Below are 27,604 nucleotides of genomic sequence, written 5' to 3'. Positions count from 1 at the left end.
CACCTTGTGGGCTCTAGATGTAGCTGTAGTAAACACAATTACAACATCCCTTTGGCTGTTACTAGATGGTTTAAATCAGAAACAGTCCCATTTTGGGAGGGGAAGGGGCAACCACTTACTTATGACACTTCTCAAGGTGTTAAACCATGAAGAACCACTACTGTTGAGATCTATTAATAGTCAGATTCTTCCTTTTATGAATGACTGTCTTCCTTTTTAATAGAATTGGTCTTAGACAACCATATTTTAAAATGCTGCTTTACTATATTTCAGTATGTACTAGTGAAGAGTTTTAACATGTCCTTAAAACAGGGGTGGGCAAACTGTGGCCCGGGGGCCGCATCTGGCCCTCCAGACGTTTTAATCCGGCCCTCGAGCTCCTGCTGGGGAGCAGGGTCCGGGGCTTGCCCCACTCTGCACAGCTCCCGGAAGCAGTGGCATATTCTCCCTCTGGCTCCTATGCATAGAGGCAGCCAGAGGGCTCTGTATACTGCCCCAGCCCCAAGAACTGCCCCCGCAGCTCCCATTGGCTGGGAACTGTGACCTGGCCACGCCTCTGCTTAGGAGCCATAGGGGGGGACATGCTGCTGCTTCTGGGAGCTGCTTGAAGTACACATCGTGCAGAGCCTGCACCCCTGACCTCCTCCCGCACCCCTACCCCAGCCCTGATCCCCCTCCCACCTTCCGAACCCCTCGGTCCCAGCCCAGACCAACCTCCTGCACCCCCAACCCCTCATCCCAGCCCCACCCCAGAGCCTGCACCCCCAGCCAGAGCCGCACCCCCTTCCACACCCCAACCCACAATTTCATGAGCATTCATGGCTTGCCATACAATCTCCATACCCAGATGTGGCCCTCGGGCCAAAAGGTTTGCCCACCGCTGCCTTAAAACCTTAGATGAAAGTTGCTCCAGTGCAAAGTAGTATTAATAGATGAAATAATAATACAAATTTACAGTGATATTGAGTACCTGTGACTTCCACTGAGATCAGGATTTGGCCTAATGTGAACACTACATTAACTGGTGATGTGCAACAGGTTTGATGTTTGCTTTGCTTATGGTAAGTACCCTAAAACTTTGCATTGATATCACAATTTCATTCTGCTTGAGCCTTCAAACTCTTAATCAGCTAAGTCATCCTTACTCATGACAAAAGCCCCATTGGCTTCAGTGTAATTACTCACATGAGTAATAAGGGTTACTCAATGTTTAAAGGTTTACAGCAGGGATCGGCAACCTTTGGCACACGGGTGCGGGAAGAGGCACGGGCCAAAGGCTGTGCTGGCCGCCACTTCCCGCAGCCCCTATTGGCCTGGGATGGCGAACTGCGGCCAGTGGGAGCCACGATCGGCCAAATCTGCAGATGTGGCAAGTAAACAAACTGGCCCGGCTCGGCAGGTTGATTACCCTGGTGAGCCGCGTGCCAAAGGTTGCCAATCCCTGGCTTACAGGGTCTTGGGATGGAAATGTGGAACTGACTCATGAGACTTCTGGTGTTTTCCTTCTTACCAGAGATACAAGTAGACAGTGTTTCTCATGAGATATTAGTCCTATTGCTTCTGATCCAGATAGGAACCAGTGAAAAATGAGTTTTGAAGCAGGGGAAGAGTCATAAAACTTCAAAAAGAATCAGTTTGAATTTGGCTAATGGTGGATGAATGTTTATTTGATTCCCTTTAAAAACTTGCCTATGCCTAAAATTAGTTACTATTAAAAGCTGTGTGTGAAAGGTTGCAGGAAATTAGGGGAAAGTTTCTGTAAGAGTTATTTTTCTTTTATACACACACTTCTCACATGCAAAATTCTTCCCAAACATAATTGAATTAATTCAAGAACATCCATGTAAGACAAATATTAATATTCCAATTTTATTCTGATGGGGGGGGGGAATGGGGTGGGCAGAAAGGCTAAGGGCCTTGCCCAAGACTGGTATAAAGTCTGTATCAGGGCTGATACTTGAGCTTTGCAATTCCTCAGCCCTAGTCCTGTGCTCAAATAATTAGGCATCAACTCTCTTTGCAGACCATAATTTATGTATAAAAAATTAATGCTGGGATTCTCAAAGGGGCCTAAGATTTAGGCACACAGCACCTATTGAAAGTCAGTGAGAGTTAGCTGGAATTTTTAAAGTGCTCTAAGGGAAGTGAAACCCTAAGAACTGGTTATCTGCTTCTGCAACCTCACCAGGTATCAGAAAATCCTGGTACTGCTGGGTGAATAAGTCATAGCATATAATTTAGCTCTGTTAATTTATTCACAGAATGATGCCAAAAATAACCTGTCCATTCTCTCACCTTTCTCCTCCCAATCATTACTCGCCCTTTTCTATGGCTTGTAGGACAGTATCTGGTGAATGAGTGATTTAACTTTTCTTTGTCCCCGCAGTTTAAGCATGAATAATCCATGTGCCCATTATTCTACCCTGGCTAGAGAGCAGTATCTTTTAGTTCCCTTTCCAAACCCCCGCCCCCCAACACACAACCAAATTGGAGAGCAGCATTTTAAACTGCCTAAAATATAGACCTCTAGCACTGCCAGTTTTCCTTAGTGGTGGCTTCCAGGCAAAACCTTAATATTACTTGAACCTAAGTGTATGTGTGTGTGTGTGTGTGTGTGGGGAGGATGTGTGATAATTCCACTGCTTAATTTGTAATGAAAGACGTGCCCGGACTCAAACAATTATTATTATTATTATTATTATTACATTCATAACTGATGCAGCAAGCCCAGAGCTGCCAGGGCTCTGAATTCCAAACCTAGAGGTGCTGGGGCACAAATTAAGCAGTGGGTAATTCCACAATGAAAACATCTGCATTAGAGGCTTCTGCAGTCCTCCCAGCTCTTTCGCAGGCGGGGTGTTGCTCAGCCCCTCAGAATTAGGACCGCTCGGAAGACTGGCCTGATTGGGGATCCCAGGAGGCTGGAGCACAGCGAGCCTGTACCATCGCCGCGCGAAGGGGAGCAGAGCGGGCAGGGGGAAGACGGCAGAGGATGGCTGCGTCTGTGTCTGTTGTACTGGCCCGGGGAAGGAAAAGGAGGCTGGGAGGGAGGGGGCGCGCTGCAAGCTTAGGCGCCTGAGCGCCCAACTTCATCACCACGGACAGCCACCTCCGGGCTGAGTGCGCGCGGCCGCCTCCCCGTCCCCTCGCCTCACCTCTGCATGGCCCAGAGCGCATGTAGCACCTTCCTTTTGCTTTTGCTTTGAAAAGCAGGCAAGGGAAGGAGCGAGCAAGGGCCCCGGAGGAGGAGGCGGGAGGAGCCAGGGAAGGGACCGAAGCAGAAGGGAAGGCAGGCTGGGAAGGATTTTCCACTCCGTTTTTTTTTTTTTGCTAGCAGCGGCTGCTGGTGGCGGCGGCGGTGTTTCCTCCTGCTGGGAGAGGCGTGCAGGCGGAGACAGGCTCCGAGCCGCCTCATCTGCTGCGGGAGCCTCTCTGGCTCTGTGTGTGTGTGCGTGCGCGCGCGCCTGGGAGTGTGCGCGGGGCTCCCGGTCGGTGTGTGTGCGCGCGCGCACTGGCTATATATACCCGAGCGGGGAGGCTATTGGAAGCGTCTCTCAGCAGCGCTGCTCTATGCAGAAGGAAGGGCTCAGCTGCAGTGGTGGTGGCCGCAGCATTAGCAACACCAACGTCTTTGCTCCCTTCCTCTCCTCTTGGCCCCCCATTCCCCTCCCCCGTTTGAGTGTTTTATTACCCCCCCCCTCCTTGGTTCTTCCTTCGGCCCTTTTTTTGGTCCAAGGGAGGCGCGCACACAGCAAGAAGGGAAAGAAAAGTACTGGGACTTATCCTGTTCTGCTCCAAACCCAGAGGCAGGAGGCGAAGAGGGGGTTTGGCTTCTACCACAAGGTAAAGCCCTGTCCCCCTTCCATTGCCTCCTCCCAGCAAAGAGAGAGGGAAGGCGGAAAAGTGGAGGAAAGCAGCTGTTCTGCGGTTGGCCTTTGGAGTAAAAGGAGCCGGGAAGGGAAGGATGGTTGTGGTCCCCCGAGCCGGCTGCAGGGCAGCCCTCTTCCTCTGGATTTTCAGCAGCATCAGCTGCAGAGCCAGGACTGCGCTCCCTACATCCCGTGAGTACCCTTTTGACAGAACCTTGCCCACTTTCAGCTCCGCATTAAGATTCCCACGGTGACTCCGGAGGGAGGTTTCTCTGTGTTTGGGCTTGTTTGGTTTGTTGTGTGCAGGCGCCTATGTGAAGTAACGCTCCGCTCAGCCAGTCAGCGGTGCAGCTGATTTGGGTGAAAGTTGGGAACGGGTACAGGATAGCTGGCTGGGTCTGCAGGATGGACTTGACATTTCTTTTCCCAATTAGTTGGGTTGGGAATCGGGATCTGCAAGTACTGGAGCTGGACAGCTGTGTGAAGGAAAAGGGAGACGTGGGCAAATTCCGCAATCAGTTTGGGGTGTGTATTTTGGAGAATAAAAAGCTTGGTATTTTGGTGGCGTGTCTGGAGGGAGCTGAGGCAAGATGCTGTTGTCTTGGGAGTGAAGTTTTGCTTTCCAAGTTGTGTTGGCGCTGACCAGCCATTGCCCTCACAGTGAGAAGTGCTAGCGAAACAGTTAATAAGTTCAGCATTTTATCTTCGGAAGAGAGCAAAGCACCTGTATAGGAACAGATCCTGCCGCCAGTAATGACAGCGCACTCGTTGATTTCAATGGGGACATTAAACCTTTAATGTTGCAATGAGCTATTAGTTTGCAGCAAAATATTCGCAGGTAGATGTCAGTGTGAAGTATTTAGTTGTTCCTCTGTAGCCGATGCAGAGAACGTGCCATTTGAATGGTATTTTTGAAATAGATACTGACATGATGTGTGGCATTTACAAAGGATCTGCGGTGCTAGGGGGAAAAAAGAGACTCGTGGAGAACAGCCTTTTTATGGATAAGAACACGTTAAAACGTAGCAGATTTTTTTTTTGGGGTGGGGGGTGAGGGGGATATGACCATTTTCCGGATCAAGCTGCGAACTGTTTTGGAATGTATGTTGTATGGAGGTGTGAGAGGATCTCTTCATTTCTTTTTGTGTGGGTTTGAACAAAACTGTTATTAGGTTTGGGATCTGGAATACAACTGTACTTACCTGACTCACTGTTTTCCCCCCACTTCATATGGTCAGTTCTGAAAAAAAATCTAATGTGATTGTCCCAGGTTTGCCATATATTTAGACCATTATATGTATTTAACCAGAGACATAAAAAACAGACACTCTATTGTATCCTAAGCCTCTCAGGCTATAGTCTTCAGCTATTTTCCCCTTTCCCTCAGGAGCAACACCAGTACAGAAAATTATTACTTTTGACTTAATTGTTCATCTCAGTTTGTTCTGAATGTGATTTCTTTGTACATTGTAATAGGTCATTGTGCATAACTGGAATACTCAGAAAAAGACATAGTAACTTAGGTTACCATAATTCTGTTCTTGGGACACAAACTCCCATGCAATTTTAGGTAATAGGTATTTTATAATGTCGTAGCTAACGTTTATAGTTCTGCTACAAGTTTAAATTTGAGAACAACATACAGTATCTTAAAATTGTCATAGTATTTGATTACACACTAAGCATATGTTTAACATTAGAAAAAGTTTTATAAGTTTTTATTAAAGATAATACTTCTAAAATAAAGGCAGGTAAAAAAGCATACTTGTCATAATGATAAAAAGTAAAAGCTCACTGTTGTATGTTTCAGTTTTCTAGATCTTTGCAGATACTCAATGTATCTTAATTTGAAAGAGCACTATACACAAAACTCCTTATGCAGAGTATAGCGTTCACACTTCTTTTCTGATTCACTAAAAGTGAAATGTGGATTGGTTTATAGTCAATGGAAATATAGCTACAAAAAGATATCAATCTCCCTTACCATTGGTAACAAGACTGTGAACATGATAGCATATGAAAAATGCATTCATGTCTGTTCAGAAACATTATAGTACTTGCTATTCAGAGTGCTAGCGAAATGGTTCTAGAGTAGGCACTCATAAATCATGATGTCTGTCAGCTAACTGGATATTCTGTTGCACACTTCGGTATACAAACTGATTATTTTGCATTTTTTAATTCTGTTGTCTCCAGCTAATTGCAAATTGAATTGATGACCACACTCTTTGAAGAGAAGCCAGTTGCCTCAGTTTTCTTCTTGGTTCTGGCTTGTGGAGACAATATGAGAATTCTCGTCGAGGATTTATAGACTTCATGAAATAAAAGGAATATTTATAATTTTAGCATACAACTAATTTCCACCCAAATTGTTGCTTTAGGCCCACTACTAAAAGCTTAAAAATATCTCCAATGTTTCACTACTGGAAAACATGAGTATAAACAATCTTTTTAATTTTTTTTCTAGAAAGAAGACTGTAAGTTTGGTGTACTATGAATGTACTAAATATTTGCATAAGAGACTTGTATCCATTACTCCCTTGTCTGATTCTGCTCCCATGGAAATAAATGTCAAATTCCCATTGGCTTCAGTGAGAGCAGAATTGGACCATGAGTTCTCATTTTCCATCTAGTTTCACTAGTGGGAGCAGATTGCATCTCAAGTTTTCATTTTCTCTGTACGTTCACTAAACCTCTCTATTTCACTGAAATGATGGCTGTCAGTTATTCTGACCATATATGTGTAAGTATGAAAATAAACATGTTATGAAAGTGATAAAATATACTGAAAGATGAATTGGGGAATCTGAGTCTGGGTCTTTAGTATAATAAGAATGCACCGAATACAAGAAACTAATATAGCATTATCCATGACTCTCCTTTGTTCATGTTTGCTTTTTAATTTGGTTGATATCTTTTCAAAACCTCATCAATAAGTTCTTCATATAGTATATTTCTGGTCAAGATTTAATAGACAGAAAGGGGATTAAAACTCCCTCAACTGTTTGAATCAAGTCTAATGAACAGCTCAACCAGGAGAGGTCATCACAAGACAAAAAGTAACATGGAAAATCCAAATTACGTGCTTTTTTGCTACTTTACCTGGCTTAAGGATGTGATGGTAAGAAGAAAGTGACTGAGACTAACTTTCAGTTGATACATTCTCATTAAAAAAATAATTTGCCTACCTGATAAACATATTAGGATGAGTCACTCTTTGGATCATCTATTTCTAGGTAAAAGCAACCGTAATGTAAAAGCATTGCCTCTCTCAGCTAGAACTTGTTTTCAGTGACTGTTTATGTTCAACACAAGTCATTTCAGCACAGAATTTCTCACTACTAAATTGCATTTAAAGTCATATGAATGTGAATGCTTTTGCAATATGACCCATTCCACTATTTCAGCTGAAGCAGCAACTCATTTGCCCCTTTTTAACAACATTGTGCTGTGTTTAGCTGTATATACACATGGAAAATGTGTTTTGTCTTCAAGTTAGTCAGATTTTCCTGCACTAGCCTCAGCTGGGGAAAATGAGGGAGGTCTGAAGAAAAACATAAAATAGAAATGTGATATCCCCTTTCAAAGTGTGAGTCATGATACAGGAAGCCTCATTTCTAGGATGGTAAAAAGTAGAAATGGAGATATCTGTCTAACTCAGAGTTTTTGAATGTTGTATAGGTGGGGATGTGCAGGGAAGCCTGTCAAAATGGTGTCTGTTTTCTTACTTCGGAAAAGAATCAGAATAAACATTTTAATGAAATTTTTATACTTCAAGGTGAGAAAATGGGTCTTGACTGTTTTATTACATTTAACTTTGTTCTTTTCTTTAGGTCCTATTCCATAAATACAAGGCAAAGATCTTAGAGGACTTAGGCCCAATTCTACAAAACTTTTAAACTTGTGCTTAACTTTCAGCATGTGAATATCTCCATCTTTATCAAAGCACTTCAGGATGTACTTAAGGATAAGCACTTGTATAAGTCCCATTGAAGTAAATGGAGCTTGGCTTGCCATTGAAGTCAGTAGGGCTTAAGCACGTGCTTAAAAGTAATCACATGCTTAAGTGTTTTGCTGAATTTGGCATGGCCAGCCATATACCTCTGATTATCTCTGTACACTTCTTTTGCACTAAAATTAAAAAGAGAAACCAACAAGCAGTTTGTTTTTAAAAAATTCAGTTAACATTAATCTTGTACACTTCATGGTAGGTGACTATAGCTGAATGAATAAACTTTATATATATAAATATTGCGTTATTTGTGAATGAATAAATTAATACAAAATATTCTGCTAATCTATTATACAATTGGTGGCAACAGAAGAATATTCTTTCACCTTACTGAAACAGTGTCTATTGCCTCAGCCCCAGTTTGGCCAAAAACAAGAAAAAAGTAATCTGCTATTCCAAGGAGATGAAAGGCCTGTGTTTCAAAGGGCATTAAATCATGTGCTTGGACCTCCATGCACAAACTGATTGCATATGCTTACCAGTGCATATAAAGTAAGATCCAAAGCCCATTGGAGTTGATGTGAGGCTTTCCATTTACCGAATAGGCACTGAATCACTTACCTATATTATGGAATGTGCACATGCAAAAACTATTTGTGCTTGGTATTTTTTTTTTAATGCAAATTATCATGTGTAATAACAAGTGATTAGACAAAAAATTGTGCATGCAAGTGAAGCATTCAGTGATGTGCAAGCTTAAACAAAAGCCATATGTTGAAAATTTGGCCCTATGGGTTTTGACTGCTTCTCTTCCAAACAAATCAAATGTCTTTTCTGAATATTCCCTCATGTCTGTTCTTGGGTATCATTAGTGCATGTAAGCAGCAGAAAAGAGTGTTTCACTGAATACAATAACTATATTTAGTATTTTAAACAGACATTGAAAACTACAGCTGAATTTGGCTAGCTCACATCACATTGGAGGTATGACATACAACTTTTTTTCTGGAGTTCTTTAGTTGTTTCAACTTGGATCTTTAAACCTTATAAACAATCACCTGGCATGTTCAATTTTTAGTAATGTTAGCAATATTTAAGACTTGGAAATATTCTAATATTAAAGCAATAAGTTACACAAAGCCGCATGTGCCTGTGCATTCTCTTTCTCCATAGATAGGACTGATTTGCATCTGGTTAGTACGTTTGACCTAAGTGGATGTAGCCTCCTGCTTAATGTGTGCACAATACTGAACTGCTGAGGGGGCACTGACCACCCACAGTAGCACCCTGACCCCCACACTGTAACCCAGGCCTGGTAAGTAGTGGAAGCCAGGGGGAGGAGCTGTTTTGGAGCGTGAGCCCACACAACACTCAAACCACAGTGACAGCTCCTGTTCCATGGGTCTGGGCCCAGCTCCAGGCCAAACCTGAGCAGCACTACAATCCTGGGCTCCAACTCACAAAGTGTAAGGCCCAGCTGGTCTTCAAATCAGGCCTAGGGAGCTGCCAGGAAGGAAACACCTCCACGCTGCCACCAGGAGCAGCTGTAACTAGCTTGTCCTCCATACCGCACTCTGGACACAGACTCTGGGAAGTCCCACCTCAAGGGATCCAACAGGCAGCAGCCTCTTGGCTCTCTGCCTTATATAAACCCAAGAGGAGTTCCAGGAGGTGTTCCTGCAACAGTGTGGATCTCCTGTAGCTGCCATGACCATTCTTAGTTTGTGCTCTCAAGCTCAAGCTTTGACCTTGGCTTGATTTGGACTTTGCCACCTGGAACCAAAAACCTTGTTTTAATAGATTCTTGATTAAAACATTCATATTTGCAATCTGGCTTCCCTAGTGATATCCCACTTAAACTCCTGCATCACACAATTCTAATTCCACAAACCTTCACACCTATCTATCAAAATAGATTACCTGTGTGATGGTGACATAATGGGATATGTCTCCTGTGAAATAAAGTACAGTGATTGTAAGATGACTTTCACAAATGATAAGCAGATTAAATATATTATATTCATTTAATGCATTAGCACTAAAGTATTCATGGAATAATATGTTCAGCTCATTGAAAAATAGGCATTAAAGGCCAATGTTTGAGTGGGCCTCCTTAAGGGCACCTTTAAAATGTGTCATTATGTAAACACAAAAGTGGCTACTTGCAGTTGCAAACAGTAATGATGCATGCAAATGAAAAAAAAACTGATATGCAAAGTAGCATTTCTGTATTATATTATCCAATCTTAATGTGCAAATGCAAGTTTTGAATGTGAAAAATGGTGTCCTCCACTGAAAAATGAACCTTTCTGTTTTTTTTCTAGGTTTAACTTTTCCAGCAGCAATTACCAAAAACACATGTTTCACAAATGACTATAAACTCTACATACAGGAATGCAATAAAAAATTATCCAACATTAAATCAATAAGTTGTTTATATACTGCATGCTGTGTGAAACTCTGTTTTGTCATAGGGAGTGCAGTGTGAGTATTAAGGGCAATATATGGTCCCATGTGAGGAAATCTTGCTTTATCAATCATAATTATGTTTGAAATAATTATACATACTTGGTAAACATATTTAAATATTGACTTCCCCCTTCACTAAAAAGCAACAGAAAAACTGTTATGAGTAAACAACATATACATAGAGAAAAGTTTATATAAAAATAATTCACTTGAAGACTAATAAGAGTCCCTCTGAGGCCCCAATTCAGTAGTCCATCCCTATTAGTAAAGAACTTAAGCATGTAGTTTAAATTAAGCATATGCTTAGGTGCTGAATGAGTTACTGAATAATGTTCCTGAGTTCATTGAAAAATGCTGGACTTTAGCGCATGATTAAATGCTTTGTTGATATGGGGCCATAATTATCATAAACACATGTAGGAATCAAAGTTGAGGAGGAGGGTAAACGTGCCTTCTGATTATATCACTGGCAGTATGACAGTAGATATTCATCCTTTTTTAGTACATTAATGCTTAAAAATGCAAAGTACAGAAGAAAATGTTATGATTACTTAATGTTTTATTTCTGAATCTGTTAATAATCTTCTAGCAACATTACCTTTTATTGTTAAAAAATAATTATCTCCTGCTAGCATGAAAATGAAGATGATAAAAATATATATAAAAACATACTTGAGGAGGAACATCCATATTTGTGATTGAAATACACAGTAAGAGGGTGACAAGATTCTCCTGCTTGCTTACCCTGTTAGCAGGTATTCGATTTCTGCAAGGAGATGCAAATTAATGGTTGCTGAGTCACTCAGGCAGACATAGCTCCATACTGAACAGGAGATGTGGTAGCCCTCCGGCAGAGGCAGCTAGGGTTTGAGACCAGCCCTGATGGAGGGAAGAGCTAGGGAATAGGCTGAAGTGCTTATAGGGCTATTTTGGAATTATTAAAGGTAGTAAAACCAGACTCCAGAAGCAGGTGTCTTTCTGACTCTACAGTGAGTATGCATGTAGCTTGTGTTTGGAGTTGAGTGGGGTGACTGTGAAGTTTCACTTTCCAAGCTTACTCTTACCTTTCTATCACTTTTACAAAACAAGTTTTATTTTCTGAATCTAGAGTAACAAAGATCTCATTCCACTGCGTTCCCCTTCCTTTTTTCTACTTGTATCACTTTGTGGGGGGGAGGGATAGCTCAGTGGTTTGAGCATTGCCCTGCTAAACCCAGGGTTGTGAGTTCAATCCTTGAGGGGGCCACTTGGGAGCCTGGGGCAAAATCAGTACTTGGTCCTGCTAGTGAAGGCAGGGGGCTGGACTTGATGACCTTTCAAGGTCCATTCCAGTTCTAGGAGATGGGATATCTCCTATTATTATAATTTGGCTTATAGGGAGAATAGTTGCAGTGTAGGTAGGTTGACATCTTATGAATATTTTTCTGTGAGTCTGGTGTCCTGTTTTACGGGCTTGCCCCTGTCAGGCCTTCAGATTAAAGGTGGAGTTATTTACATTAGTCTATACATGGATTTTGAAGACGTGTGTTAAATGTTTAATTCAAATGTGCTCACAGTTCACTTTGGCATTGAAGGAAAAAGTGCTTGTGTGTCTGGGACAAAGGGTAGGATGAGAGCCAGAAATTTAGGATATTTGTCCTGAGCTAAAAGTGTGCTGTAAATTTTTAATTACATGTGGGTTATTGCAGTGCCCTGGCATCAATCCCTGGAAAATATAGAGTAGGCTGTAGGTTGGTGTTTGTGTTTAGTGTTTTTTGACAGCTGTTTATTTACTTTTGGAATGTGATTATGGAGGGAGTGTCCCACAAGCAATGAAAAAGAGACGCCTTGGGGTATCTGTGCTCGAGGCAATCTAATGAAATGTCTGTGTGGAAGCATGTAGTCACTGAAGGAGAGTAATACAATCTGCATAGAATGAAATATGACATCTGTTTATATTTGTTACAGATTAATGGCTTAATTGGACAGGCCAATGGCTCAGACTATGTTTTTTCAATCAGATATTACGTTCCTTTTCCTTGGAATAATTATCCATTTAGGTAAATTTTCTTATTAAAAGCATCATACAAATTCTGCTCTGTCTTACATCTGTGTAAATCTCAGATAACTGCACTGAAGTCAATAGACTCCCTCTGGAGTTACACTAGTGCATCAGAGAGCAATATTTAGCTTATAGTTTAGTTACAGGTTTGTCAGGTCTGCTAATGTTGTTCCATATATCAGCTATTTATCTACAAGCAGTGACTGTTTGATATGATTGGATTGCTGATACATGTACAATTATTGGATACAGGTAATATAGCTTATAAGTCATAACAGTTCAAAGGTTTTAAGTTGGTTGAGTCGTTTGAGCTAACAAATAGAGAGGACCACTAAATACCATGGTGTTTGATTTTCATTCAGTACCTGTGTATTTCATAAAATTAGAATGGGAAACATTGCAAATACTATATCAGATTTAACTACTGCATGCACTTATATCATTCTTTTCTCTTACAGAATAGCATTCATTGCTAGGTACTTTACATTTCTGCAGGTAGGGTGTACAGGTATTGTGGATTAAATTTCTTTGTCAGACAGGGACAGGTATAACATGCCATGAAAAGGTATTAGTTTCTTTTGTTTCAAACTGAAAGAAGTCCCTGTATACTGTGAGACATTAGCATAGAGTTTGCCAGTTGATTGGTAGAGACATGTACCCTGATTTTATTGGCTCTTGACAGCTTTGCCGCATAGCTTCTGGATTTTCCCCTTCTGCTATAGGTGCCCCACATAGCCAATGAAAAACTTCTTACGTACTAAGTGAGAGAGTTAGATTGGAAAGTTTTACTGTAGTATTAGAGTGTAGGAAAGACCTTCATTTTCTTTACATTATCCATCAATGAAAACAGTAGATTATGCTACCTAGTCAGTTTTCATTTTCTAAAAACTGGGGAGGTTCCTGTTTTCAGAGCTTGCCCATTTTACTTTTTCCAAACTCTCCCACCAAAAGATGTATTGTCCTGGTTTTGTAACCAACAGCACACTGCACACCTTAAACAGCTAAGACCTAAGCCAAAATGAAGTGAAATGGATGCCTTGATGCATTCCTTAAATGATCCCTTGCAGTGCCCTCCTCCCTTAGTATGTCTGTCTTGCTTTTCATTTGAAAATCTGGTTACCCAATCAGATCTTCAATTCTAGAGAAGAGGGGAAGCAGTATGGATTTTATTACTCCTAGTTTTTTCAGTATGGACTTATTAACCCACAGCCACTTCTATGCAACCTTTTCTCTCATTCCCCTCACAGGAGCTACTACTTCTCAGGAGGGCACTTGCACTGCCAAACGCACATGAAATTAGTAGTAAAATGTCCTGACATTTTTCACTCCTTCATGTGTGCAGACACTGAGAGATAACCAAAAAAAAGAATTATTGCTGTAAAATGAGCCATGATGCTGGCGGATGGGGAGCTGGGGAGGGCTAGGCATAAATGTCTTAAGAACCCAAATTTCCTAGTGGATTCTTAAAGTCTGTTGTAATAATTTAGGTGGAATAAATAGTCCAAAAGTGTTAACATAACTCAGGCATTGTCCAAAATTACACAGTTTTAAACAAGGCACGGGGTTTGGTATACAGAAACCTCAGCCTGCTTAATGCCATAGCAAACACACCTTTGAACATTGTTTGTATCCTTTTATTAAAGATAAAGGAAGGAAGGGAAAGAGTTAAATGATTTGACATCTAAAGTATTAAATAATGATTTCATTTTAACAACATCCATTTTCCCCCTTTCCCTTTATCTAAAGAGAGTTTTTAGAAGGAAAAGCCCACTTGTTCAATAGTCTCTTATGTGGCAAATAAATAAAGATGGCAATAACTATCCTTTTGGGGAAAAGAGAAGAAGTTAGTTGAGATGGGCTGGAGCTGTTCTTTAGATCAGTGGTTCTCAAACTAGGGCCGCCGCGCGTTCAGGGAAAGCCCCTGGCGGGCCGGACTGGTTTGTTTACCTGTGACATCCGCAGGTTTGGCCGATCGCGGCTCCCACTGGCCACGGTTTGCCGCTGCAGGCCAATTGGGGCTGCAGGAAGGGCGGCCAGCATGTCCCTCGGCCCACGCCGCTTCCTGCAGCCCCCACTGGCCTGGAGCGGCAAACCGTGGCCAGTGGGAGCCACGATCGGCCGAACCTGCGGATGTCGCAGGTAAACAAACCGGTCCGGCCTGCCAGGGGCTTTCCCTGAACAAGCGGCGGCCCTAGTTTGAGAACCACTGCTTTAGATCATAAGAATATCCATAATGGGTCAGACCAGTGATCCTCCTAGCCTAGTGTCCTGTCTTCTGACAGTGCCCGGTGCTAGCTGTTTCAGAGAGAATGAACAGAACAGGGTAACTTATTGAGTGATCCATCCCCTGAACTCAGTTATACTTTTGGCTTTCACAACATCCCCTGGCAATGAGTTCCACAGGTTGACTGTACATTGTGTGAAGAACTTCCTTTTGTTTGTTTTAAACCTGCTGCTTATTAATTTCATTGGGCAACCCCTGGATAATGTGTTATATGAAGGGGTAAATACAGTAACTCCTCACTTAACATTGTAGTTATGTTCCTGAAAAATGCGACTTTAAGTGAAACGATGTTATGCTAATCCAATTTCCCCATAAGAATTAATGTAAATGGAGAGGGGGGGATTAGGTTCCAGGGAAATTTTTTTCAACACACACACACACACACACACACACACACACACACACACACACACACACACACAGAGTTTTAAACAAACAATTTAATACTGTACACAGCAATGATGATTGTGAAGCTTGGTTGAGATGGTGAAGTCAGAGGGAACTTAGGGGAGTGGAGAACTGGGGAGCTGATGGGAGGCTGCCAGTCCACCCTGGTTCCAAGCCCCCACCTGGCTCCAAAGGGCTGTTCTTTCTGCAAGCAGTGGACAAAGCAGGCAGCTGCCAAACAACATTATAAGGGAGCATTGCACAACTTTAAACAAACATGTTCCCTAATAGATCAGCAACGTAACAACAAAACAACGTTAACCAGGACGACTTTAAGTGAGGAGTTACTGTAACATTTCCTTATTCACTTTCTCTACTCCATTCATGATTTTATAGATCTCTATTAAATCCCTGCTTAGTCGTCTCTTTTCTAAACTGAGAAGTGCTAGTCTCTTTCATGTCTCCTCACATGGAAGCTGTTCCATACCTCTAATCATTTTTTGTTGCCTTTCTCTATACTTTTTCCACTTCTAATTTATCTTTCTTTGGAGATGGGGCAAAAGAACTGCTCATGGTATTCAAGGTGCCGGCATCCCATGCATTTACATAGTGACATTAAGATATTTTCTGCCTTATTATCTATCCCTTTCCTAATGTTTCCTAATATTCTAATCAATTTTTTGACCACCACTGCCCCTTGAGTGGATGTTTTCAGAACTATCCACAATGACTCCAAGATTTTTCTTGAGTGATAAAAGCTAATATAGACCCCTTAATTTTGCATGTATAGATGGGGTTATATTTTCTAATGTGCATTACTTTGTATTTATCAACACTGAATTTCATCCGTCATTTTGTTGTCCAGGGTCACCTAGTTTTGTGAGATCCCTTTATAACTCTTAGTTAAATCCAAAACAGATTACAATCTTGAGTAATGATGTGTCATCAGCAAACTTTGCCACCTCACTGATTATCCTCTTTTCCAGATCACTTATTAATATGTTGAACAGTACTGGTCCCAGAACAGAACCTTGTGGGACCTTGCTATTTACCTCTCTTCATTCTGAAAACTGACCATTTATTTCTACCCTTTTCTACCTATCTTTTAACTATTTAGTGATCCATGAGAGGACCTTCCCTCTTATCCCATGATTGCTTAAGAGACTTTGGTGAGGGACTTTGTCAAAGGCTTTCTGAAAGTCTAAGTACACTAAATCCACTGGATCACCCCTCTCCACATGTTTGTTGACACACTCAAAGAATTCTAATAGATTGGAGAGATGTGATTTCCCTTTACAACAGCTGTATTGACTCTTCCCCTACATATTTTATTAATCTCTGTGTCTGATAATTCTGTAGCCTTTTTAAACTTTAAATTGAATGTAGTGATTTTTTTATCAAACTAGCATGGGTTCAGCTCCTGTTGCTACAGTTTCAAACTCAACAGAGTGAAAATCACCTCTGGTGCTTTTCTCAAATTTGGAGACTCCAAAAGCACAAACACCAAGGATAGTGACCACAGACACAATCACAAGTACTAAGTCTTATCTGTACCATAAGTTTTATTAAAGCAATAAGTAAAGTTACAGTTACCCATGCACATATAAATCCTACAGAAATCCATGCAATGACTAAGACTGGATGTCACAGTCTTATCCCCAAAGATATGCTAGGATCTGATGGATCTCTCAACAGACAATCATTAACAGAGATGTGGTTGCTGCTGGGGTCTTCTCTTGGGGTCTGTGACAGGGTAGACTAGGCTCAGAGGCACTTTGCTGGAAGCCTCAGGGTCCTGCCACACCCATCCTAGGAAAAGAGCAGTAGAAAAATCTTCCAAGCTGCCCAGAGGGGCTGCAGGAAAACAGCCAATCGGGGGAAGCTGAAAAGGGCTAGCCAGTCAGAGGGTTGCAGGCTAGTATAAAAGAAGTTGCAGTGCAGACCAAAGTCGGTTCTTTGCTAGCGTCAGAGAAGTGCAGCTGGTGCTCCTGGCTGGCTAAAGGGACTGCAGCACCATGGACAGCTCAGTGCTGGTAGGGACTGGGAGAGCAAGAAAGAGCTCCTGGGTGATAAAATGAACTAATTGGCTATAATTCTTTACTATAGCTCAGGGATTGGCAACCTTTGGCACACGGCCTGCCAAGATAAGCACCCTGGTGGGCCGGGCCGGTTTGTTTATCTGCTGCATCCACAGGTTCGGCCGATCGCGGCTCCCACTGGCCGCGGTTCGCCACTCCAGGTCAATGGGGGCTGTGGGAAGTGGCGTGGGCCGAAGGATGTGCTGGTCGCTGCTTCCTGCCGCCCCCATTGGCCTGGAGCGGTGAACCGCAGCCAGTGGGAGCTGCGATCGGCCGAACCTGCAGATGCAGCAGGTAAAGAAACCGTCCCAGCCCACCACGGTGCTTACCCTGGCGGGCCGCGGGCCAAAGGCTGCCGATCCGTGCTATAGCTTCAACCAATTTGCCTGTTACTGAAGTTAGGCTTACTGGCCAGTAATTGCCAGGATCACCTCAGAAACTTTTAAAAAAATTGGGTGTTATATTAGCTATCCTTCAGTCATCTGGTGCAGAGACTGATTTAAGTAATATGTTACATACCATAGTTAGCAATTTCATATTTGATTTCCTTCAGAACTCTTGGATAAATACCAGCTGATCCTGGTGACATATTATTGTTTAATTTATCAATTTGTTCCAAAATCACCTCTATTGACACCTCAATCTGGGACAACCTCTTGTTGCTGTTAAAGTCCAAAACCAGGTATGGGATTGGGCTGGAGCTGGTATTGGTAGTGATGTCATCTGGCCCAGTCTGGTCAGGACATTTCTGAGGATTAGGATGTAGGTGGCCTGGGGACCGAGGAGACAGTGTGGGTGGCAACCAGTATGGTGAAGCTCGCTCCAGTAACCTATGTCTGTTCTTTCATTTGTTCTTCTTTTTGTTTTTCCCTACAAAATCTTCCTTTTAAGAACCCAAAAGGGAGTGTTGGGTGGAATAGCCCATCTCCTCATTATTTCATACACCAATATATCAATATGGCTCATTAATGTCTGGATCCACATCTCCTGTTTTTAAGAAGCATATTTTTTTTTATATTAGTTTATTCCTTCTCCTTTTCACACCTTTTCCCCATCAATATCTGTTATAAGTTATTGTAATATTTTATGAACTTTCCCATACTTTTTACAGTTGAGCTTACAATTTGGGTAAATTTGCAGGCCTAGTTGTCCCAACAGTTCCATGGGCAAGATCCTCAAAGAGATTTTAGAGGTTTATCTCTCCTTCATTTCAGTGGGAGCTAGGTGCCTAAATCCCTTTGAAGATTTGGGCCCATGAGTTTAAAGGAACATGGATTCTTTTGCCTCAGAAGCGTTAAGCAGACATACAGTCACAAGCTGGCCCTTTAAAAGGGAGCAGGGCCAGTGCACCTGTCTCACCAGCTTGCTTCAATTGGGCTTACAAGAGGCACCTGGCCTTAGGGCAGTGGTGGGCAACCTGCATGCGGCCAATTGGGGTAATCCCCTGGTGGGCTGTGAGACATTAGGTTGTCCATCCGCAGGCATGGCCACCTGCAACTCCGAGTTGCCACGATTTGCCATTCCCGGCCAATGGGAGCTGTAGGAAGCGGCACGGGCCACAGGGACATTTTCCTCAAGGACTATTTGAGGACTTGGGGAAATGTGGGAAACTCCTGGCTTTTGTTTTGAGGGGAATGTGTCATGTTCTGGGGTGAGTATGGTGTATCTGGAGAAGATGTTTGGATGGATAAGGAAAAGGGCAGGGAGCTGCCTGTGAGAGAGGCATAGTTTGTTTTTTTCTTTTGTGAGTTGGGGAGAGGCATGTTACAAGCCAGCTGAATCCTTAGATGAAATTGGGCCCAGTGCTCCTGTTCCAGACCAGGTATGCCCTGGATTGGTGTAATGAGGCAGCAGGGACCGCCTCTGGGAGTTACAGTGAGAGCTCACAATCCTGAGAGGAAGAGTCTGGAAGGGGATGCTTAGGAAAGAGAAACCATGATTGTCTCAAAGCAGCAGTTGAGTGCTGCAGGGAACAAGACTGGCTCATGCAGAGACATTGACCTGTGACCCAGCTCTGGGTAGGGGTTGGGGGACTCCTGTACCTAAGTGGAAAGAGACTGAATAGGCTTTGGGGACTGGAGGGCCAGAGTGTGAGGACTATATAAATTGGACCCCCAGGAGGGGAGTGTTTTGATTAACTTTAGCCTATGAACTATCATTTATTGAGCAGCCTGAGACAGGAAACTGAGGTGAGGGGTTTCTTGCAGGGCTGCTCTGAGGCCACCTGGGGAGGCTACTCATTGACATCCTCTTCCCTGTAGAGAGAGCACATGAAAACCACTGAGTATTTACCCCCCCCCCCATTCTGCACATTTGTCAGTGGGTCACTGAACAAATGCAAGCTAAAATAACGTCAGAATCCCAGAAAAATAAAAGCCCTGTTCAGAAAGTCAATTAATTCCAGAATGAAGATCTACTCAATGAAGCTGAGAAAAATGTGAAAACCAAAGCCTATTTTCATTAAATACATACTCCCAGCAATCTTCATTCATTGCACTCCAAATAGCCCTGTTTTATTTCTAAAGCATAAATGACAAAGTGGAGTACAGTATGTCACTGAGAAGGAGAGAGAAAAATTGGCTTAAGATGCACAGAGCAACAACTTGTATGACTGAAGTAGAACTCAACTTTTTAGCTTTCCCTTAGATCCTTAATTCCTTTAACTAATCACTTTGTTCCTTTTTCAGTAAGTGACTTTTATTGAGTTCTTTGTTAGATTCCAGAACAAGGTTTCAAGAATTACTTCTGTGCTATCAATGTGGGGAAATAAGAGGTAATGCAGACAAAGCACAAGCTTGTACCTGCTCCCAGAGAGGAGGATGAACAATTTTCTCTTGGTTCCTATATGGGAAGATATGGAGGCTACTTCTCCTTTGATCTTGGATTGTTTGTCCTTCTACTTCCTGAGCACAATGATGCTGCTGACATTTGCTTCTACAAAGAGGGCTGCACTAGGGGGGAATGGGACTAGGAACTGATGGATGGATAGTGTCAAGGCTCCTTCCCCACTCTGAATTTTAGGGTACAGATGTGGGGGCCTGTATGAAAACTTCTAAGCTTAACTACCAGCTTAGATCTGGTCCACTGCCACCACTCCCAATGTGCTAATTCCCTTCCCTGGGTAGCCTTGAGAGACTCTTCACCAGTTCCCTGGTGAGTACAGATCCAAACCCCTTGGATCTTAAAACAAGGAGAAATTAACCATTCCCCCTCCTTTCTCCCACCAACTCCTGGTGGATCAAGATCCAGCCCCTTTGCATCTAAAAACCAGGGCTGGCTCTAGGAGTGTTGCTGCCCCAAGCAAAAAAAATTTTGGCTGCCCCCCACCCCCTGCCCCAACTCCGCCCCTTCCCCAAATCCACCCCTTCCCCAAATCCCCAGCCCTGCCTCCTCCCCCCAGACTCTCAAGCCTAGGAGGGAGGGAGGGAGAGGGAGAAGCAGCGTGTGCGCCGCGGCCACTCGGGGTCTCCCCCTCCCTCCCTCCCAGGCTCTCAAACCCGAGGGGGGGGGGAGCAGTGGCGTGCGAATCAGCTGTTTCGCGGGCCGCGGCCACTAGGAATCTCCCCCTCCCTCCCAGGTTTGAGAGCCTAGGAGGGAGGGGGAGCAGCAGCGTGAGAGCGGCAGCAGCGGAGGTGAGTTAAGGTGCTTGGTGCCTAGAGCCGGCCCTGCTAAAAACAAGGAAAAAAAAATCAGGTTCTTAAAAAGGCTTTTAATTAAAGAAAAAGGTAAAAATCATCTCTGTAAAATCAGGATGGAAAATAACTTTACAGGGTAATCAAACTTAAAGAGCCCAGAGGACCCTCCTCTAGCCTTAGGTTCAAAGTTACAACAAACAGAGGTAAACACCCTAGTAAAAGGTACATTTACATGTTGAGAAAACAAAGATAAAACTAACACGCCTTGCCTGGCTGTTTACTTACAAGTTTGAAATATGAGAGACTTATTCAGAAAGATTTGGAGAGCATGGATTGATGTCTGGTCCCTGTCAGTTCCAAGAGTGAACAACCACCAAAACAAAGAGCACAAACAAAAGCCTTCCCCCCACCAAGATTTGAAAGTATCTTGTCCCCTTATTGGTCCTTTGGGTCAGGTGTCAGCCAGGTTACCTGAGCTTCTTAACCCTTTACAGGTAAAAGGATTTTGGTGTTTTTGGCCAGGAGGGATTTTATAGTATTGTACACAGGAGGCGTGTTACCCTTCCCTTTATAGTTATGATAGATACTGAACTGCTCTGAAATGGCTGCATTTGTGTTCTGAGAATTAATGTTCCTACTTAAACACAAAGGTGACTTTGATCATTTTATCCTGTGTGTTTTAGGAACCCAAGTCCAGTTGACTTTAGATGTGACTTAGGCCCCTCAGTGCCTACATCCATTTTGCAAATGTGACTTAAATATCTAAAGGCTTGTCTACATGAACAATTAAACTGTGACAAACTGGGGTGTGAATTTATCCAGCACAGACCTGCTGTGGTCCAAGTGTCCATGTGCATCCTGTTTCTAACCTATTAACATTTTGTTAGTGCTTTGATCTAGTCTTTGAAACCAGGCTAGCTCAAAGCACATTAACTGCATATGGACAGATAGACATCAACAGGCTAGTTTGGGGGGTAGTCACACACCAGCTTGCTGTGTTCTACTTAAGTGATTTAGTACTTGTTTACATAACTAAGGTCCAGATTTCAAAAGTTTAACTTTTTAGACACCTAAATCCCCCTGATTTCAGTGGGAGTTGGGCACCGAAGTACCTCTCTGAATCTGAGCCTTAGCCACAGAAAACTGAAAAGCAGTGCCTAAATACCTTTTAAAAATCTGAGCCAAAGTGCCTAAATCACTTTTCTAAATGAGACTTGGGTTAAAATTGTCAAAGCACCTGTTTCTAAAAGCTCCTGCTTGCAGGTACAAATCTGCATCATCCCCTGCAGGGGGCTGCTTGGGATACTGGGATTCTTTTATGTAAGGTACAGCACTGTGCCTGACAAAAATACGTTCTTAAAGCTCAAAAGTGGCAGTCTTGAAGCTAAATAGCTGAATTACACCCTTATTACAAATGTGAAGCAAAATTAAAACAGCATTTAAAATGCTTTTTATTCTCTCAAATTCTTCAAGCTTGCCAACTGCTGCTGTTCATTCCAGATATGTCCAAGAAGAACACACTTACAGAGCTGCTGAATGTGCTAGGTATGCCCCAACAATTAATAGATATCCAAGGAGGGCTTGATCCATCTCCAGTTGAGGTCAGTCACAAAACCCTCATTGACTTCAATGAGACCCTGCAATATTTAACTGAGTAAGAGCTGAATACTTTAAAAGGAGTTGATTAATTTAAATGGAAGTTTGGAGCCTAACATTTCTGAACGTTCAGCCCAATAACTATAGCAAGATAAGTGGAAAACCAGTAGATGAAGGATTAACAACCTCATGATATAGTACTGATTATGTTCTAGAGAAAGGGCCAGATTCTGGTTTCCTATTGTGGCTGCCTTTTGCACACTGGTACAGTCTTGATTTGTACTCTCTTGCTACAAGGGATAAAGAAGTGGTATCATGGCCAATAGATATGTCTAGAGAGGCATGTTGCCACTCAGTAATTTGCAGGCAGAATGCCTCTAGCTACTGCTACTTGAGTGCTACCCTTTAGATTCAGAAATTACAATAGACCCTATGCCTTTTGTTTCATTTTCTCTCTCATTTTTTATCTTAACACTTTGGCACAGCCTTCAGTTATTTTTTTTGTCTTTAGTTGCTGCTTCCTAAATTTGAAAACAAGCCTCTGATCTCAAAGGAATCATTCCTGGAATGATGTAGGCACAATGTGAAACTACTTTCTATGGACTTTCACAGTATACATGTCCTTTTGTCATTTTTCCTATGCTTACCTGCTGTTGATGTCAACTAACTATTTGAGCTATTATAGAATTAGATGGTCTTGATCCTATTTTTCAATGAGCTAAGTTTGGCCCCTATGAATTCTGTGAGTATAATGGATCCACTTATCTAAAAGCAGATTTTTATTTTTTTAAAAAGCTAGTTTGAGAGTTGGGTTTTTAACTGATTCCAATAATATTTATTTTATTAAAGTACCAGAATATATTCTTGTCATAGAATTTTAACAGATTCTTAAAGAAATTACTTGAGTAATCAGGGCCAGCCCACAACATTTTGGCACCTGAGGCGGGGAGCTCAAATGATGCCCCCATGCTCCCTTGCTTGGGCCAAAACTTTGAGAGGTTTCAATTCTGCCTTCTTCCTGTTCTACTCCTCTCATGGTACTACTCTGCTACCTACCACTACCAACTTAAAATGCCTTGTTCAAAAACTTTAAGTAACTTTCAAATGCCTGAACAGCAAATGAAACTTTTGTCTTCATAGTAAACACTGGCATTTTTATCTGTTTGAATAATCAGTGGTGCTTTCCATGCCTTCTTGGTTGCAGAGATTTGAACTGGTTCCTGAAGGTCCACAGTCTGGGCCAGCTCATGCGCTATTGAGATGGTTGCAAGGCTGACCAGCCTCTCCTGTGTCATTGTGGAGCGTAGATGTGTTTTTATTAACTTCAGCTTGGAGAAGCTGCATTCTCCACTGGCAACTGTTACAGGAAGGATTAAAAAGTATGCGCAGAGCAACAAAAGCATTTGGAAAGAGGGTGGTCATCTTATTTGTGCACATATATTCCAGAACAGCCTTTGGAATTGATCCTGCTGAAATGTATCTTGAAAGGGCTTTCAGTTCATCACCTAAATCACTCACATCAATATTGCGCATGTGATCGTGTGTCACTGTCTCTAGTGCCCTGCATTGCTGGTGTAGGTCTTCAGGTATAGTGAGGAGTTTTGGAATATCATACAACATCCCAAATATACTGCTGTGTTCCTTGAGCTGCATGAAACGTTCAACTGACAGTATTGCACAATCTAGCACCTGGTTTAAGAATTCAACTTTGAATTGTTGTTTGGGGTCTCTTATGGGATTATCCCATGCCTCATAATCAAAATGTTCTCTTCTTCAGTAACTCTTGTATTCTTGAATGGGTGGAAAAATAGCTTCAGTGTGAAGTTCCTCTGCCAACTTCTGTGCACTCTTCAGAACGTTTTGAAATCCCTCATCTGACTGGTAAGACTGTTGGTATGACTTTGCTTTGTCTAGCCCTGACCTCTCATGTTAGCTATCACAATTCCCATATCTTCCAGCTTTTTAAGAAGCACATTTGATGTTACTACAGCTCCTGTAGTATCATCAATGTCAAATTCTAGAAAATGCTTTGACAGTCACCATTGCAGGGACCTTTTCACTAGGTTCTGTTGTTGTTACAAAACGCACCATTAAAGTCATTTGTTCCGTATGGCTGATGTCAGGTGTGCAGTCCAGAATAACAGAGTACTATCTTGCTGACTTCAGATCTGCCACAATCTTCTGTTTGACTTTTGTTGTCAGTAACGGTATGATGTCATTTTGAATTGTTTTTCCAAGGTAGTGGTGTGTGTACATTTCTTGGATGGTGACTCTTCTTAGATGCTCCTGGAGTACAACATCAAACTCAGCCATCAGCTCCACAATTTTAAGTAAGTTTCTATTGTTTGGCACATTCAGCTGATCTGAAGTGGCAGGTTTTGGGTAGCAAGCATTCTCATAATGGCAATGAGCCTTTTCAGAACATTTTGCCAGTAAAGAGATTCTGATGCAATCTTTTCTTAATGCTGATCATCTATGGTGGCCTTTAACCTTAGTCTCATCTCAAGCTCTTTCCATCTCTGGAATGCTGTCTGATGATTTGCTGCCTTCTCATGGCATGACAGATTTCTATCCAGATTTTTCCAGTCCTTTGTTCCTGTAGAACCCAATGAGGCTGGAACATTAGACTGCAAGAGTTTGCAACAAAAACAGTATGCATGTAACAGGGTTGGGACTCACCACCGCGGCGCCTCCTACTGGTTACTCCGGGAATTAGCTCTGTCCACAGGAGCGCTCCCTCCTGGTGATGTCCTGTCTGTCTTGCCCTCGCTTGGCATCTGAGCCCACGTCGCTCACCAACTCGTGGCATCCTCTTCAGGACCACTGCCCTCCGGCAGTGCCCCTCAGTCCATCCACACCCCCTTCTGGGGATCGGGTGATCAGCAGTCCTACATTCCAGCCACCATGTCCAACCACACCCTCTGAATCTATCCCTTCTTGTCAGGGATCTGGCGGGTCTATGATGGCCGCTCCCTATGGCCAATAGCTGGGTATACTGCAAGGGCGGGAGGGGGGGACGCAGGCCCGCCCTCTACTCTGGGTCCCGGCCCAGGGACCCTCTGGCAGCAGCCTCACTGTCCTCCTTCTCTCCCCTCCATCTGCCTACTTCCCTGGGCCGCTTCTCCTACGGCCCCTTGCACCCGCTAGGCCCTTCAGGGCCTGCAGCCTGGCAGGCCTCAGGTTAGAGCTCCCTTTTGCTTCCCGAGTCTGGCCAGCACTGCGCTGTCCACGGTGCTAGTCTCCCTGCTCTGGAGACAGACCTTCCCCTGTCAAAGGCCTGGGACAGACTGCCTGCTGCGTGTCCTGAGCAGCCTTTTATAGGGCTGAGCCTGGCCCTGATTGGCTGCCTTCAATCTGTGCCCTGATTGGCTCCCAATAAGCCCTTCTCCATTTGGCTGTGTGTCTGTGCAGGCCCACTGGCCTGCAGCAGCCCATACTGTCAGGGAGTAGGGCAGCTGCCCCACTACAATGCAGAATTGATCATCGGGCCCGGGGTGCTTTTGTTCGATCCCGCATCCGCCTCCTTCGGGAGATGGATCGCGGCTCCCGCTTCTTCTACGCCCTGGAGAAAAGGAGGGGGGCCAAGAAGCACGTCACCTGCCTTCTAGCAGAGGACGGCACCCCCCTTACGGATCCGGTGGAGATGTGCCAGAGGGCCAGGGCCTTCTACGCACACCTTTTCTCCCCGGATCCGACCGACCCTACCGCTTGCAGAGTGCTCTGGGACGGACTCCCAACGGTCAGCGCGGGCGACCGGGACCGGCTGGAGTCGCCTCTCTCTCTGGCCGAGTTCTCGGAAGCCCTCCGCCGCATGCCCACCAATAAATCTCCGGGCATGGACGGGCTGACCGTGGAGTTCTACCGCGTGTTCTGGGACGTCCTCGGCCCGGACCTAGTCACCGTCTGGGCCGAGGCCTTGCAGAGCGGGGTCCTCCCTCTTTCGTGCAGGCGAGCCGTGCTCACCTTATTGCCGAAGAAGGGGGACCTCCGTGACTTACGGAATTGGCGTCCCGTCTCGCTCCTCAGCACGGACTACAAAATCGTAGCCAAGGCCATCTCGCTGCGGCTGGGGTCCGTGCTGGAGGACGTGATCCACCCAGACCAGACCTACACCGTCCCGGGCCGTAGCATTTTTGATAACCTCTACCTGGTCCGGGATCTTCTGGAACTTGGGTGCAGGGATGGTCTGTCGTTCGCCCTCCTGTCCCTGGATCAGGAGAAGGCGTTCAACAGGGTGGACCACGGGTATCTTCTGGGCACTCTGCAGGCGTTAGGCTTCGGACCCCAGTTTGTGGGTTTTCTCCAGGTGCTGTACGCCTCCGCAGAGTGTCTGGTCAAGCTCAACTGGACCCTGACCGAGCCGGTCAGCTTCGGGCGGGGAGTGCGGCAGGGGTGCCCCCTCTCGGGCCAGCTGTACGCTCTGGCGATCGAGCCCTTCCTCTGTCTCCTCCGCAAGAGGTTGACGGGGTTGGTGCTTCGGGAACCGGAGCTGCGGCTGGTCCTGTCGGCGTATGCCGACGATGTGCTCCTCGTGGTCCAGGACCCGGGCGACTTGGTGCGGGTGGAAGCTTGCCAGACCGTGTACTCGGCGGCCTCCTCCGCCCGGGTCAACTGGGTCAAGAGCTCTGGCCTGGTGGTAGGGGCCGGGTGGCAGGCGAGCTCCCTCCCACCCGCGCTTCAGGCCATCCGGTGGAGCGCAGGTCCGCTGCTCTATCTCGGCGTTTACCTTTCTGCCACGCATCCGTCTCCGCCGGAGAACTGGCAAGGTTTACAGGGTAGGGTGACGGAGCGACTCCGGAAATGGACAGGACTACTCCGGTGCCTCTCCCTTCGTGGGAGGGCACTGGTACTCAATCAACTAGTCCTGTCCATGCTCTGGCACCGTCTCAACACCCTGGTCCCAGCCCCGGGCTTCCTGGCCGACCTCCGGAGGGTGATTCTGGAGTTCTTTTGGCCAGGACTGCACTGGGTCTCTGCAGGGGTCCTCCATCTGCCCCTGGAGGAGGGAGGGCAGGGCCTGAAGTGCCTCCACACTCAGGTCCATGTCTTCCGCCTCCAGGCCCTGCAGAGGCTCCTTTATGGTGCAGGTAATCCAGCGTGGAGCGTATTGGCGCACGCCTTCCTGCGCCGCTTCCGAGGGCTCCGATACGACCGGCAGCTCTTTTATCTCGACCCGAGAGGTCTTCCGCGAGACCTCTCCGGGCTGCCGGTATTCTACCAGGACCTCCTCCGGACCTGGAAACTGTTCTCAGCGACCAGGTCCGTGGCGGCCACCGAGGGGGCAGATCTCCTC

General features: G+C 44.4%; 1 protein-coding gene across 1 annotated transcript in view; it reads left to right on the top strand.

The window, feature by feature from the left end:
- Positions 1 to 3,728: 3,728 nt before the first annotated feature.
- The window catches only part of CNTNAP2 (contactin associated protein 2), a 1,643,672-nt gene continuing 1,619,796 nt past the window's right edge, over positions 3,729 to 27,604 (top strand). The window contains exon 1 of the mRNA XM_054019209.1: positions 3,729 to 4,061. Coding sequence (XP_053875184.1) covers positions 3,965 to 4,061 — 97 coding nt within the window. The 5' untranslated portion in view covers positions 3,729 to 3,964. The remainder of the gene's footprint in view (positions 4,062 to 27,604) is intronic.

Source organism: Malaclemys terrapin, chromosome 2 (genome assembly GCF_027887155.1).
Source record: "Malaclemys terrapin pileata isolate rMalTer1 chromosome 2, rMalTer1.hap1, whole genome shotgun sequence".
NCBI lineage: Eukaryota > Metazoa > Chordata > Testudines > Emydidae > Malaclemys > Malaclemys terrapin.
Note: the sequence above shows the minus strand (reverse complement) of the source record. Positions and strands in the feature narration are given on the sequence as shown.